The sequence below is a fragment of the Podarcis filfolensis genome (genome assembly GCF_964270895.1).
Source record: "Podarcis filfolensis genome assembly, chromosome: 6".
In the NCBI taxonomy this organism is placed as follows: Eukaryota; Metazoa; Chordata; class Lepidosauria; order Squamata; family Lacertidae; genus Podarcis; species Podarcis filfolensis.
The window spans coordinates 61,446,910-61,460,833 of NC_139609.1; the positions used below are offsets into that span (position 1 = coordinate 61,446,910).

Genomic DNA, 13,924 nt, shown 5'->3' on the forward strand with positions numbered 1-13,924 from the left:
TACACACACTACTTCCATGCTGTGCTATTGTCTGCCACATATGCCTTTCAGCTAAACTTGTAATTAATGTCTGGTTCTGGTGACAAATCTAAGCAATTTCCCCAGGCCAGCTGTATAGAACAATCAGTAGGTCACAAGGGATTTGAGGTAAAACGAAGGTTATGTCCCACTGGTAAAAAGTTGGCAGTCCAGTTCCCTTCTTCCCCTGGAAGAAGAGTTCATTAGGAAGCAGAGCATGGCTACTACTCTTGGAGTCTATAAGCAACTGAAAGGTGCTTATACCTTTCTAAGCATGATTCAAGGTAGGCTTACATCTTTGTTTTTTGTTTTTTAAAACTAATGGTGCATTAAAGCACATGTGCCTCAGACCTGTAGATTCATCTAATTCAATAGTCTTCTTTCTTTCTTTCTCTTTCTTTCTTTCTTTCTTTCTTTCTTTCTTTCTTTCTTTCGCGATCACTCGTAGCCGAGTAAGATTGTCTTCCATAAACATGGTTCTAATCCAGTCAGGATGGAAAGGGAGGCAGACTATGTTTAGGGAACCTTTTCTAGCCCCTCCTACTTTTCAGGATGAGCAAAGTAGATCCTAAAAAGGGCTGCTCAGTCATGGATACAGCTGCCGAGCTGCTCAACTGCCTCATTTCTTGAGTCAGAACGAGTGAATCTATCCACCACCCATATGCCAGTTCTTGACTAGGAGCTTCGAGATTTGACGATCCTGCCTGTTACCATTTGCCGATCGCCACGGGACTTTTGGCGTTTGGGATGGGTTTTTGGAAGACGCTGGCGCGTGAATTTGCTTTATGTGTGTAGATCAGTGCACGCTGACCAACGCACAGTCTTCGCAGTAGGGCTCTGTTCCAATGACATGAACAGTCACAACGGACCAGTAGATTCCTATTTGTTGCAGCCTTCATCCACCTTCACAGCTGTTGTAACATACCATTTGTTATCATCCGCCTGTTCTGCCATTGAGGGCTTCTTGGGTCATTCTTCGTCTAGCTCCTTCCCTTTGACCTTACCACCTTGGGTGACCCTGCTGGGAGTATGAGATTCCCAACAGCTTCGCTCACAGGGGTCATAGGAACATGCAAACCCACTCACCACGACAAGGTGATGATCCAGCGAGTGAGAATCCAACAGTAATGGCAGAGCCAGGTCTACAAATGAGAGCTTTGCCATGAGGAATCCACAACAGCCACATCTTTGTCTGGGATGCAAACCTTTTCCTATGCTGGCTTCCACTGAAGCCATCATGTCAATCTGCCTGAAGAGCTCCAGAGCCAGTGAGAAAGCATGTGGCAGTAATACTTGGAACCCACCTGCATGTATTGTATGTAGCTGGAATGCTGAAAAGACAAGAGCATTCCAAGTCACCCCCTAGCACCTGAACCTTTAATTGTATCTAAAAATAGTGTTATGAGTTGCAGGGCAGGGGTAGGTTGTATGCCTGAGCCCCGTTCCAATTCCTGAATCCAGAACAGATTCAATTCCTTGAATAGCCAGGCTAGCTTCCTGGTGAAGTAATGGCCCTCTAAGTATGGGTCATTAAGGTAACAAAGGAAGTGGCTCTCTGTCAGACAGCAAATGGATGGGCCTCCCTCAACTCACTGGTAGTTAGAAAGACAAAGGCCAGAGTTGTGTGTGTGTGTGTGTGTGTGTGTGTGTGTGTGTGTGTGTGTAAGGTAGAAGCTACAAGCAAGGTTGCAGATTAGGCAGCTTGGAGACAGAACCATGTCTGATTTCTACTGGAATCCAAGGCTGTGGCCATAGGAGAAACAAAAACCCCTTGGGGTGTCAGTGCTTTAAGCCCCTCCATCATAGGCTTGGGTTGTATATGTGTGTAAACAAACCATATATCATAATGACACCACAGTCTCTAATGTTCTTCATTCCACAGAAACTGAACCCTAGGTAAGCGTCTGGAAGTTTAGACCATCTGATATATATATATATACATACACACACACACACACACACACACACACACAATCAATTAAATATTTGTACATCATTTTGCTGAAATTATACAACAATGGGGAAAGGCAGGAGGAGAAGGAAAGGTAGTTGGACCAAGGAACATGCCATTCCACTTTCCTGTTCAGCTTCAGAAGTATCCCTATTGAGCACTTTTTCTGACCCTTGATAACATCCCTAATGAGAACAAATGAGAAGGAAGAAGAAAGCTCTGCCAGCAAACATCAGACCATTTCAGAGTATTGCTCTATAGCTACCATTTAGAATCGTACGAATCTCAGCAGCAACACTGCGCTCACTTAAGTGCACTTAAATTTCATTTATATTAATGGATTTGAGAGCAAATAACTGTAAGCACAACTGCAGTCATCAGTTTTACCATTTCAAGTCTTGACATTTGTGGGGAACTGCCTCAGCAGTGCGTTTTAAAAGGTAAGTAATCAAAAGCTACATTTTCACAGATTTATGTGGTTTTCCTTCCTGAAAAATGGCAGGCATCATAAAAGCACACAGCTCATCAGCACAGTATCCCACCAATACGTATCTACATGCCCTTCATCAATGTGACATCTTGCTTAGACTTCCTCATGACCTCAATAGTCAATATCCAATCCTGTATGAGGATCTTTTTATCGGCTGTGAACTCTGAGTACTGCCGGTAACATGCACACAGACAAAGTCATGTTGCCATGTAGTAAAATTCAGCTGTTTTATTGAAGAACAGCTCCTGAAAGTCACTTAAAGGCATCAGTAAATTTGCTTCCTTTATGGCATTCTAAGCTCCTTGCAAAACAACAATATTCAAAAACATAAAACATCCCACAGCACCACAATTCATTGAGGTATAAGGTGTGTGCATTTGACATATCATTAATGAATTTCTGGTGCTGGCCAATGCTGGAACAGTTGTACACAGTCTTTGCAACTCTACAACTGGAATCAAATATTAGTCTTGAGATGGGAACATCTGAGGGACCCAAACAAGTATTTAATTGTGAAAACTGAATGGCTGTGCATCTAAACCAAAGTGTGTTCACTGTTCCAAGTTTCACACCAACTTGTACCAGTCCTCAATAAATAATCTGAACAGTCATAAATCACAAGGATTCAAAGGGAACAAAATCTTAAAGCCAGATTACGGTAAAAACAATTAACATGGTTGAGACCAGACTGAGGCCAGACTATCGCAGTCCAGGTAGGGTTGCAGGGAGCAATGGTTTGGGTTTATCAGTACTCAAGGCAACACTAATAGTCCTACTCTAGTACTCAGAGAAATAAAAAAACACAAAGAGAAAGATGAATCTAGATGAAAACATAATGACCCATATCTCTCATGATCTTTTGTTGCCATTTTGTATTTTTATGTTGTGATCTTCGGATGAAGGGGGTATACAAATTTTATAAATAAATAAATATGGTAAAAATGCATTAGTGATATGGCCTATAGACACTGGCACAGAACAGAAGCAGGGCAGGGAAAAGCTCATTATCAACTGAAGGAAAGAAAGAATATATATTTAAAAGTTCGCTGATATGGAAACATGTCACCTGAACATAAATACACAGGAACGTTCCTTATATTAACTCCGGCCATTGATCCATCTGCTTCAGAATTGTCTATGCCAGGGTGGGGGGAGGCAATGGGTAGCCTGTGGCTCTTCAGATGTTGTTCAGATGTTGTTGGGACTCCAACTCCCATCAGCCCCAGCCAGAACGGCCAACAGTCAGGGCTGATGGGCACTGCAATCCAACATCCAAAGGGCACCATGTTGACTACCGTAAGTTCACACTGTTATTGGCTCTTCTGGCTCGAGTTTTTCCCAGCCCCTCCTGGAGATGTCAGGGATTGAAACGGAGCTGTGTGTATGCCAAGCATGTCTGCTACTGAGTGAGCTCTGCCCCTTTCTTCTGTGAATTCTGATTACCCTGGCAGCTGTTGCAATATCTGAATTACAGAGTCAAGGGAGATCACAATTTACATTCTATACCCAAAGATAAAATGGATTACAACCCTATTTATTGGCTTTAACTATTCATGGTGGTTTATAAAATGAGGGACAAATGGTTTGAAAGGCCATATAGAGCTAATAAAAAGAGATAGAAGGAAAGGAAAGGAAAGAATGTCATATTTACTTAAGGTTTCAAGTTCCTGAAGTTCCATAGTCAGTAAGGTACAGGAGGCAAATTGCACCTCTCCTCCACTACAAACATCCGCGTATTCTGCACAAGCACAGAATCTCGATGTGGCAACGAAGACTAACCAAGAGTACCATCTGGGAAGCATGAAGGCCGTTTGGGTTGGAATGCTGTACTCGTAACAGCATTGTGCATAAACCAATTTCTTACACTCCTTCCTTCTCTGCGGGTCTTCTTCCTTCAATTGTGTTGTGTAAGTACCATGCACAGCTGCATATGTAATTTCTTAATTTTCTCATAAGATGCAGAGAAACATCTGGACCAGCAGCTGCAGAAACCTTTACTGCATTTTGTCTTGGCTCATAGGTGCACATTTTTTGGCAATGGAACAGCAACACAAACCATGTTTAAAAATTAAACCTGCTTTGAACAAAAGCACCTCAAGAGTACCTTGTTAAGGGGGTGGGACTGAGCTAGGGCGGCAACTTCTTTGGATGCTATGAAAGGGAAGGAGCTCACAAGAACTTGCAGTGGTACAATTATTATCATTTTAGAGGGATTTATGAAAGCGGACTTCTAGGTGTGGACCCTTAGTTACTGAACTCACGGAAGGCATCCTAAGAGCAAGGAGAAACTATGGGGAAATGCAAACATGAACTACATTTGCAAGGCCCATGGGCCATCTTTCACGCTGACCTGGGGCAGGGCAAATGTGTGAGCTTAAAAAGTCTCTTCATCTCTTGTTTTTATGAGGCTCTGATAGTTTCACAATGGCCCCCAGGGTAGCCTCTTTTCATAAAGCAGGTGCTCAGGAGGGGTGGACTCAGCGGAGACACCACTTCCATTGTGTCGCTTTCAAACCCTCTCTGCATGTTTACTTAGCGCACCTCTCCCTTCTGCTGAGGGTTTTGTGTGTGTCTTGGATGATATATAGTGGGGCCTCACCAATGACACCAGCCCATATGTCTCCATTGTCCTCTGCTTAATGCAGTTTCTCCAAATGACAGGGCTTTGTGGGGCAAAGTAGGAATGAGCCCTCTGTGATAATGACTCCCTGCCCTAAAAAAGTAGGTTCACCTGATGTTCCCTAAGATGTGACTGCACAGGGGGGTCACTCATGCAGTTTAACTCCACACTGGTGATGTAGGGTACACTCTTCAGATATTATGAAAAGGTACTATGTAGAGTGAACTATTCTGCACAAACACAATTCTTTTCTGGGTGCACTGCACTGCCCACACAGACCTCACAATTCCAGATGAAGAAGAATTCAGCATTTAGCTTAGGCACTGCGTGGCCAAGTGAGTGGATCTTATCCTGGAAAAAGTCATTATGCACAGGCATGTGCCTTCCAGGTAGCTGTCTATGCAAAATTTCTAGTGCCTCTGTGAAACCAGTGAAAAAGTAGCCACATGCAAATATGAATCATATGGTAGTGAATTACAGTATTTCCATCCACTGTACAAAGTTGTTTTTTATTCCATTTCTATCCCACTGAGCTCTTAAGTTACCTCACAACTACCCTGTGAGGTAGGGCAAGCTGAGCAATTGTGACTTGCTCAAAACTATTCAGGGAATTTAACAGCTGAGTTTCAATCTGAATTTCCCTCTCTCGTAGTGAAATCAAACATTATAGCCACTATGTGAGACTGAACCATTAATGTTCACAAATGGAACTTGTAAATTTGTAGGGTTTAGATGCATGAATCTGCAAGGGCCGATGGACAAGTTAAGTCAAGTGCTAGTTGCTAATGGGTAAAAAAACCCCACCAAATGAAATAACGTTATTTGATTATCCATCTTCTAATAAAATGTCAAAGGTTATCACAGTTAATAGCCTATCCTATTGATCCCTTTTATTACAACAGAAAGCTGTGTGAATGCATCTACTGTCTGGACTCTTTGGAATCATGTTACTTACACCTGAGATTGAAGTGTTATTTTTAAAATCCAGTTTTAACAAACAAATCATCTGAATGATAAACAATGGCAGTTGAAACCTTTTAATACAGAGATACTTTTATTTAAATGGCTTTAAAGATTTAAAGTAGTGTTAGTTTCAGTGTAAATGTAAAATGAGACAGTAATTGGAAGGTTTCCCTTGTACTTTTGGAGCTCATGGGAAATAATTGTTTTGTTGATTGTATGTTTGAAAAAGATTTGCTTATGTGTGTTTGGAAAAAGGTCTGCAGAAGCTATGGGTTGTATCCAATCGAGTCATGTTCAGATCAGACCTGCTGAAATCAACGGACAAGTTAGTAATGGCTTCCCTGATTATTACTAAGTATTTATATTACATTTTACCTTATAGTCAAATGACTTACATTAAAATAAGGTATGTTCCAAAGGGAGTTTAAGATGGTGCATCATCTAGATTTCACTTCACAATACTTTTCTTCTCATGTAGAGAAGTGATGTTCATAAGAGTGAAATATGCTTGAAATTCTCCCACTGAATGTAGACAACTGAGGCTGAAATCCTGTGCACAGTTGCTTGGGAATAATTGCCACTGAACTCTACAGGATCAGGTTGTTAGTTTTCCTGTTCAAAGGACTTCTATGCACATGACCGCTTGTGATTCATGCAGTGGCGTAGCGTGGGTTGTCAGCACCCGGGGCAAGGCAAGTAATTTGCGCCCCCTAACCCGTGGATTTGCGCCCCCTAACCCATGGATTTGCGCCCCCTAACCCATGGATTTGCCCTAACCCCAGATGTTGCGCCCGGTGCGGCCGCCCCCCCCTGCACCCCCCACGCTACGCCACTGGATTCATGTCTCTATGTCTTGGACTGTAAGTGTAAATTTGAAACTTTTTGCAAGCAAGCAAGCTAGTAAAAAAACCTCTGTAGAAATACAATTTATGATGACATGGCCATGTCCACAAAGAACCATGCAATGAGTGGATTAAGGCAAGATGAAACCATTGGCAAGAGCAACTACTTACATTGACAGACTCTTTGCCATTGTACTTCACTCGGATCCTGGGCTCTTGTATGACATCCAGGTTGGACCCTGTGACAGTCAGAGGTGTGTGGCCACTGTGGGGAAGCAGATGACATTGGGTTAACAAGGTTTGGCAAGGGGGACTGGGGCAGAGCCCACTGCCCATGTTTCTGGCAAATACAAATGCTTGTTGAACTCAGCAATATGTTTTCTCCAGGCTGTATAGGAACTAGGTGACAAACCGGATTAATATACCACCACCCTGACTCTGGCTAGAGCTGTCTTGCAAGTTAATTGGATTTTCTAGTATCATCTGTCCCCCTAGTGGGCAGTCACCTCTCCCCGTAACATTTCTTAGGGTTGGCAGGAGGAAAAATATAAAGATCGAGGACTAAATAAATAACAACAATGAATTTGTTAGAGTGCTTAATGGTTTATACAGTGATGCATGCTCCGAAGAAAGAGAAGTGTCATATTATATAGCTCTTGCAGCGAACAAGTTGCTGTTTTGCTAGCCTTCCTTCCTCTGTAATTTCCAGAAAAATTATTACACACAGGGCAAGAATTTACATGGAAGAAATGGTTGTCAAATAAGTGAAAAGAGGACTATGATGGCCAAAGCAAGTGACAGCAAAGCTGCTCATCAAGGAACTTGAGACCATTTCCTCAGCTGAAACACTCAGCACGGCTTAGCACAGCTCAGCTCATTTGAAAATCAACCAGTAAATTTCTTTTTAACCTCCACAGTAGCAGAGATGTCAGGGAGGAGTGAGGAATTATGGTTGTTCCACATTAGAAGTTAAAAAAAGATCCACAGCCAATCCAGCCTGCTATAAACGCTGACCTTATGCAGAGCTTCTTTGGAATAGGCTAAGCACCTGGAAGTGACCTTAACATATGAAAAAAGACAACAGCCCTGCTGTATTTGAGAAAACCAGCCTCTCAAAATTCCTATGCAACTTATGAGTGCCTTCAAAATCACACTTAGGCCAGTCTGAGTCTATGACTTGGCAGTCTACTGAATCACTTCTGTGCAATAAATGTTATCTTCAGTTTCTCCTGCAATGAATTTATAGTGTACCAGAGATCTGCTCAGCTCCAGTCACTCAAATTCTTCTCCCTCCCTTCACCCTATTTCTGGCCTTAGGCTGATGAGAAGGTTGGCCACTACTAGCCAAGTCTTTATTTTGTCTTCCCTACATCCAAAAAGCCAAAGTTTGACATGATCTAGGGAGGCTCATTAAAGTATTCTTATGAGGTTAGAGGAGATTGGGGAACTGGTCAGGCAAGTTTCTTTGAAGATGAAGACCAGCTGGCCACTTTAGTACCCTGCCCTGATGAGCTTTTCAAAGCAATGAGCTAGGTTGCAACAGCTGCATCTAGGTGAGAAACAACCAAAAGGGCAAAAAAATGGGGCTGGGCTGGAAAGTTGCTGTGTTGAGTGAGTTGGAAGCTGGAGGGGAGATGCCACAAGAGCTGATGATAGGGACATGTCTTGCTCTGTGCTGGATTGAAAGCTGTGACTAATAGAGAAGCAATATATTAATGGGGTGAAATGCTCTAAGCCCCTCCATCCGATGCTCAGGCTGTGTATATGTGTAAGTAAAACCACATATCTTCAAGCACAGTCCCTGTGCCACTGAGTGCACAGAACTAGTTTTCCTAAGGTGCTAGAAGTGGAAGTTTTAATAATAATAATAATAATAATAATAATAATAATAATAATAATAATTTATTATTTGTACCCCGCCCATCTGGCTGGGTTTCCCCAGCCACTCTGGGCGGCTTCCATAGAAACCAAAAATACACTAAAATATCACAGATTAAAAACTTCCCTGAACAGGGCTGCCTTAAGATGTCTTCTGAATGTCAGGTAGTTATTTATCGCTTTGACATCTGATGGGAGGGCGTTCCACAGTGCAGGCGCCACTACCGAGAAGGCCCTCTGCCTGGTTCCCTGTAGCTTTGCTTCTCGCAATGAGGGAACCGCCAGAAGGCCCTCGGCGCTGGACCTCAGCATCCGGGCAGAACGATGGGGGTGGAGACGCTCCTTCAGGTATACTGGGCCGAGGCCGTTTAGGGCTTTAAAGGTCAACACCAGCACTTTGAATTGTGCTTGGAAACGTACTGGGAGCCAATGTAGGTCTTTCAAGACCGGTGTTATGTGGTCTCGGCGGCCGCCCCCAGTCACCAGTCTAGCTGCCGCATTCTGGATTAGTTGTAGTTTCCGAGTCACCTTCAAAGGTAGCCCCACGTAGAGCGCATTGCAGTAGTCCAAGCGGGAGATAACCAGAGCATGCACCACTCTGGCGAGACAGTCCGCGGGCAGGTAGGGTCTCAGCCTGCGTACCAGGTGGAGTTGGTAGACAGCTGCCCTGGACACAGAATTGACCTGCGCCTCCATGGACAGCTGTGAGTCCAAAATGACTCCCAGGCTGCGCACCTGGTCCTTCAGGGGCACAGTTACCCTATTCAGGACCAGGGAGTCCTCCACACCAGCCCGCCCCCTGTCCCCCAAAAACAGTACTTCTGTCTTGTCAGGATTCAACCTCAATCCATTAGCCGCCATCCATCCTCCAACTGCCTCCAGGCACTCACACAGGACCTTCACCGCCTTCACTGGTTCTGATTTGAAAGAGAGGTAGAGCTGGGTATCATCTGCATATTGATGGACACCCAGTCCAAACCCCCTGATGATCTCTCCCAGTGGCTTCATATAGATGCTAAAAAGCATGGGCGAGAGGACGGAACCCTGAGGCACCCCACAAGTGAGGGCCCAGGGGTCTGAACACTCATCCCCCACCACCACTTTCTGAACACGGCCCAGGAGGAAGGAGCGAAACCACTGCATAACAGTGCCCCCAGCTCCCAGCCCCTCTAGACGGTCCAGAAGGATGTTATGGTCGATTGTATCAAAAGCCGCTGAGAGATCCAGCAGAACCAGGAAACAACTCTCACCTTTGTCCCTAGCTCGCCGGAGATCATCAACCAGCGCGACCAAGGCAGTTTCAGTCCCATGATGAGGCCTGAATCCTGATTGGAAGGGATCCAAATGGTCCGCATCCTCCAGGCGTGCCTGGAGTTGTTCAGCAACCACACGCTCAATCACCTTGCCCAAGAATGGAAGATTTGAGACTGGGCGATAGTTGGCCATACTGGCCGGGTCTAAAGATGGTTTTTTAAGAAGCGGTTTAATGACCGCCTCTTTCAGCGGATCTGGGAATGTTCCCTCACGGAGGGAAGCATTCACCACCCCGCAGAGCCCATCGCCCAGCCCTTCCCGGCTTGCTTTAAAAAGTTATCATACTGATTTCCCCTCCAGTATGACGTACACAATGTTCCCAGTGATGTCTAGAGTCAAGGCAGAATCTCCTCTTAAGATTTCACTTCTGCTCATTTATGTAGGGAACACTTCCATCTCCCCAGATGTCCAGTTTTGTTTTCAGTGTGAAACTACTGTATAAACATTTCATCCTTTGCGTGCAGCTCTACAAAAGCTAAAAAAAGTTACAGCAGTGAAGAAACTGACCCAGCATTTTAGACAGTGGTCTATCAGCTCCTGTACTTTAGAGTGCTCCTGGAATGTTTAGCTGTGAATCTTTAGGCAACTGATATGTTTTGATCAGCTTTTTTAAAAAAATCCTGACTCTCTGGTGCTCTTAAGAAGGAGGCCTTAATGAGTAATTGTGCACTTCTCCAGCAGATGGGAGTGATCACGGGGCTCCATTTGCTCTCCCAGAATCTCGTCACAGATTGCCATGGTTGTAATTGCCTCAGTAATTACAATTGAGTTAATAACTCTTATTTTCCAACTCAGGGAACAGGGATGTTCTAACTGCCTAGCAATGATGAATGCAGGTCTGTGGATGGGAAACATACTATTCCAGATAGTTTGTACTTTTGCATTATGTTGAACAGGAATGAAGTGGGATCCCCCACCCCCCACCACCAGAGAGACTTCTGAGCTTCTGCAACTACGTAGGAACATAGGAAGCTAATTTATACAGAACTACTGTTCAGAGGCCCAGCAATCATAGTGCATTGCTTTGAGGGGCCTAATTCATCAATATGCCCAGGTCATTTGAGTCCAGAAAATCCACAAGAATGGATGTCCCAAGCTTCTTGGAAGATCAGACCTCATCCATAAATCTGCAGTATTTACACAGGTGGAATAAATCCCCAAGGAGCCTGAGAAGCTGGGTGTTGACAATAGCGAGCAAAGCAATGGAAGGGAATTATAGATAATAGTCCTTTTTCTTCACATAAGGGATTTGGCTTTGCTGAACTGAGTCATAGACCATGTTTTCTTTGCTCTGTGTGTTTTTAAATTAGTGTTTTTAAAGTTAGTGTTGATTCTAGAGTCATCACTAATAAGTTTCCAAGGGCTGAGAGGGATAGGAAGTGGGAGAATCTGCAGAAAGTGACACACAGTTCAGGCTTTCATAATTCCTTAAAACTTTTGTTGTACTTAAAAAAACAACAGTAAGTTGAATGGACTCTTGCACTGTCATGTCTATCAAATAAATTTATAGAATTTGCATCTGCAAAGAGGTATCTTCAACAAGAAACTAATTCAATCAGATTTTTCCCTTCTTGGTTTATAGAAAGAGGCATTTAGAGAGGAACTTGGAATGAATTAAAAACAAAACAACCACCCCCCCATCATTATTTCAGTATAGCAATTATGAGCAACTGTTTCAATTGTTTTCAAACGATGAAACACTTTCAGCAGATACTAAAGATGCTTAATGGGTTTTGCAAAAAAATTATTTTAAGATTACTAATATCTATCCCTTTTATTAAAGACATTTGCGGAGACGAGTATTATGTGTGCCTTTTATATCTGCTCTAGAGAAGAAGCCAATATAATGACAATTCTTTCCCACTCCTCCACACCTAATATTTGTTTTATTTGTGCCTTTTGGGCTTGGAACAGGCAATAGCCTAGCCAGAGGCACAATCTGATGAAAACCCTAGCACCAAGACTGAGAAGATCACTGCTCATCACCCATAGTATGCATGCTATCAGCTGTGTAGCCAAGTATGCTACTTTGAACTATGATACCCCAGGATACCAGAGTGAATCTGCAATTTCAACCTATTTCAAGTCCCAGTTACACACCTAAAGCATGGTATCAAAATGGTATTGTCACATGAAACGTAGTCTGACTAATTTTACCGCACAATCATCTCTGTTTTTTAACTGCTACATGAGGTTGGACAACTCTCTCACTGAGCACCTTCCTCACAGAATGGTTGAATTCTCATAGAACTGAAGCATGATCCAAAAGGAGACATTTCAATACATTTTGACTCACTTGAAGCCCCACTGACTCCCAAAACATTGCAGTCCTTGCAAAAACTGTGGCTTTGAACCAGGGCCTTCTTAAGCATATCCGGCGCTGTGGTGCAAAGATCCCTCCAGCCCCCCCCCCCCATTTCCCAGAGTTGTCAAGCTTTTCCCAAGCCTCTGTGGGGATTGCCCTCCTCCTGCGGAGGCTTGGGAAAGAAGCTGCACGCCCACCAGCCATATAGTTGGCGGGCACAGCTTCCATCCTAAGCCTCTGCGGGGATGGTTCTCCTCCCGCGGAGGCTTGGGAGGCAAGCTGCACACTCGCCACCCATATGGTTCATGGAGCACAGCTGGCGGGTGTGCAGGGAAAGGGGGAGGCTGCCAGCAAAGCTGCACAGCTCCCCCATTCACTGGGGCACCCCTGAGAGGCCAGCGCCCTGGCGCAATGCGCCAGTAAGCCCAATAGGAAAGACGGCTCTGCTTTGAAGCAATCCTTCCAAAACTACAACCAGCTTTGATAACTTTCACCACTGTTGGGAAGCTGGGGGATTAGCCATGTCCTAATTCTAACCATTTGCTCTCCTGGTGCTCCTGCTGTTAAAAGACTCCAGTTACCTGGCAATGCTCCACTCAGGATCAATACGTTGAACTCTGGGGTCATCAATGTACTCAAACTGCAACATGCTCTCTAACTGGGCCCGGTCCACACTGACTGAGACATGGACAGAGCCAAGGCCATGAGTGGAAGGTGCCGACACACACACAATTTCGTTTATGGACCTCCTGTAAAAGAGAAGAGAGAAGTGGAACCTTTAACAAATAGGAAGGCAATCAAGGGGCAGCTAACAACAAGCACTCAGGATGACCCACAGATAAAATGAATTCATTGGGCTCACTCTACCAAAAACAAATGGGTGACAACCTTTGTGGAGAGATGTAGTGCCTACCTAACAGATATGGTAGCTACCTGAAGGCACAAGACAAATAATGCTGCAGTACAAGGACTAACCAACTGAAGGCATTGCAACTTTTTGCATTCAAATGATACAACTCATTGTAATATTAAGACTGGAACTTGCTCAGAGTTTTAAATTTGCTGTGGTGTTTCAAGTGTTCCAAGCATGTGGTAGAGTCCTATCTATTCAGCATCAGGTTGCATGTGGGTCCTTGCTGGATTAAAAACATGTTTGTGTGAAAACCATTTTTCATGGAGGTTAGGCAAAAGACTGACTAATGTGTATGTGTGTGAAAGAAGCTGGGAAGGAAGGTTTGCATGCCTCTATACTCCTGACAGTTTGTTTCTCAACGGAAACAGCCTTGGATGGGTCTAGGTTTGAGAAAAGAAATGGGCAGGGAAGGGTTAATTAAGGGTGCTTCCAGACTGTCACTATATTTAGGTGGGAGTCAATCACATCCTGACAAATTCCAGGCTGCGCAATTAAAGCTGATTTCGAGCTGCTGCAAAACAAACCTGCTTCCTCAAAAAGATTGAACTTTTAATGATAAGGAAAGTGATGGGACAATGAACAGGCAAGTGTGGGATAGCACTTGCTTGATGCCACATCATCTAATCTGCC

The 13,924-nt window shown here is 43.9% G+C and overlaps 1 protein-coding gene across 2 annotated transcripts in view; it reads right to left on the reverse strand.

Moving 5' to 3' along the window:
* Positions 1-13,924, reverse strand: part of PLXNA2 (plexin A2) — a 404,642-nt gene that overhangs the window by 72,609 nt on the left and 318,109 nt on the right. For both annotated transcript variants that reach the window (XM_083617292.1, XM_083617291.1), the window contains exons 16-17: positions 12,963-13,130; positions 7,056-7,149 (exon numbers count right to left, since the gene is read on the reverse strand). In XM_083617292.1, the coding sequence (XP_083473418.1) occupies positions 7,056-7,149; positions 12,963-13,130 (262 nt within the window). The remainder of the gene's footprint in view (positions 1-7,055; positions 7,150-12,962; positions 13,131-13,924) is intronic.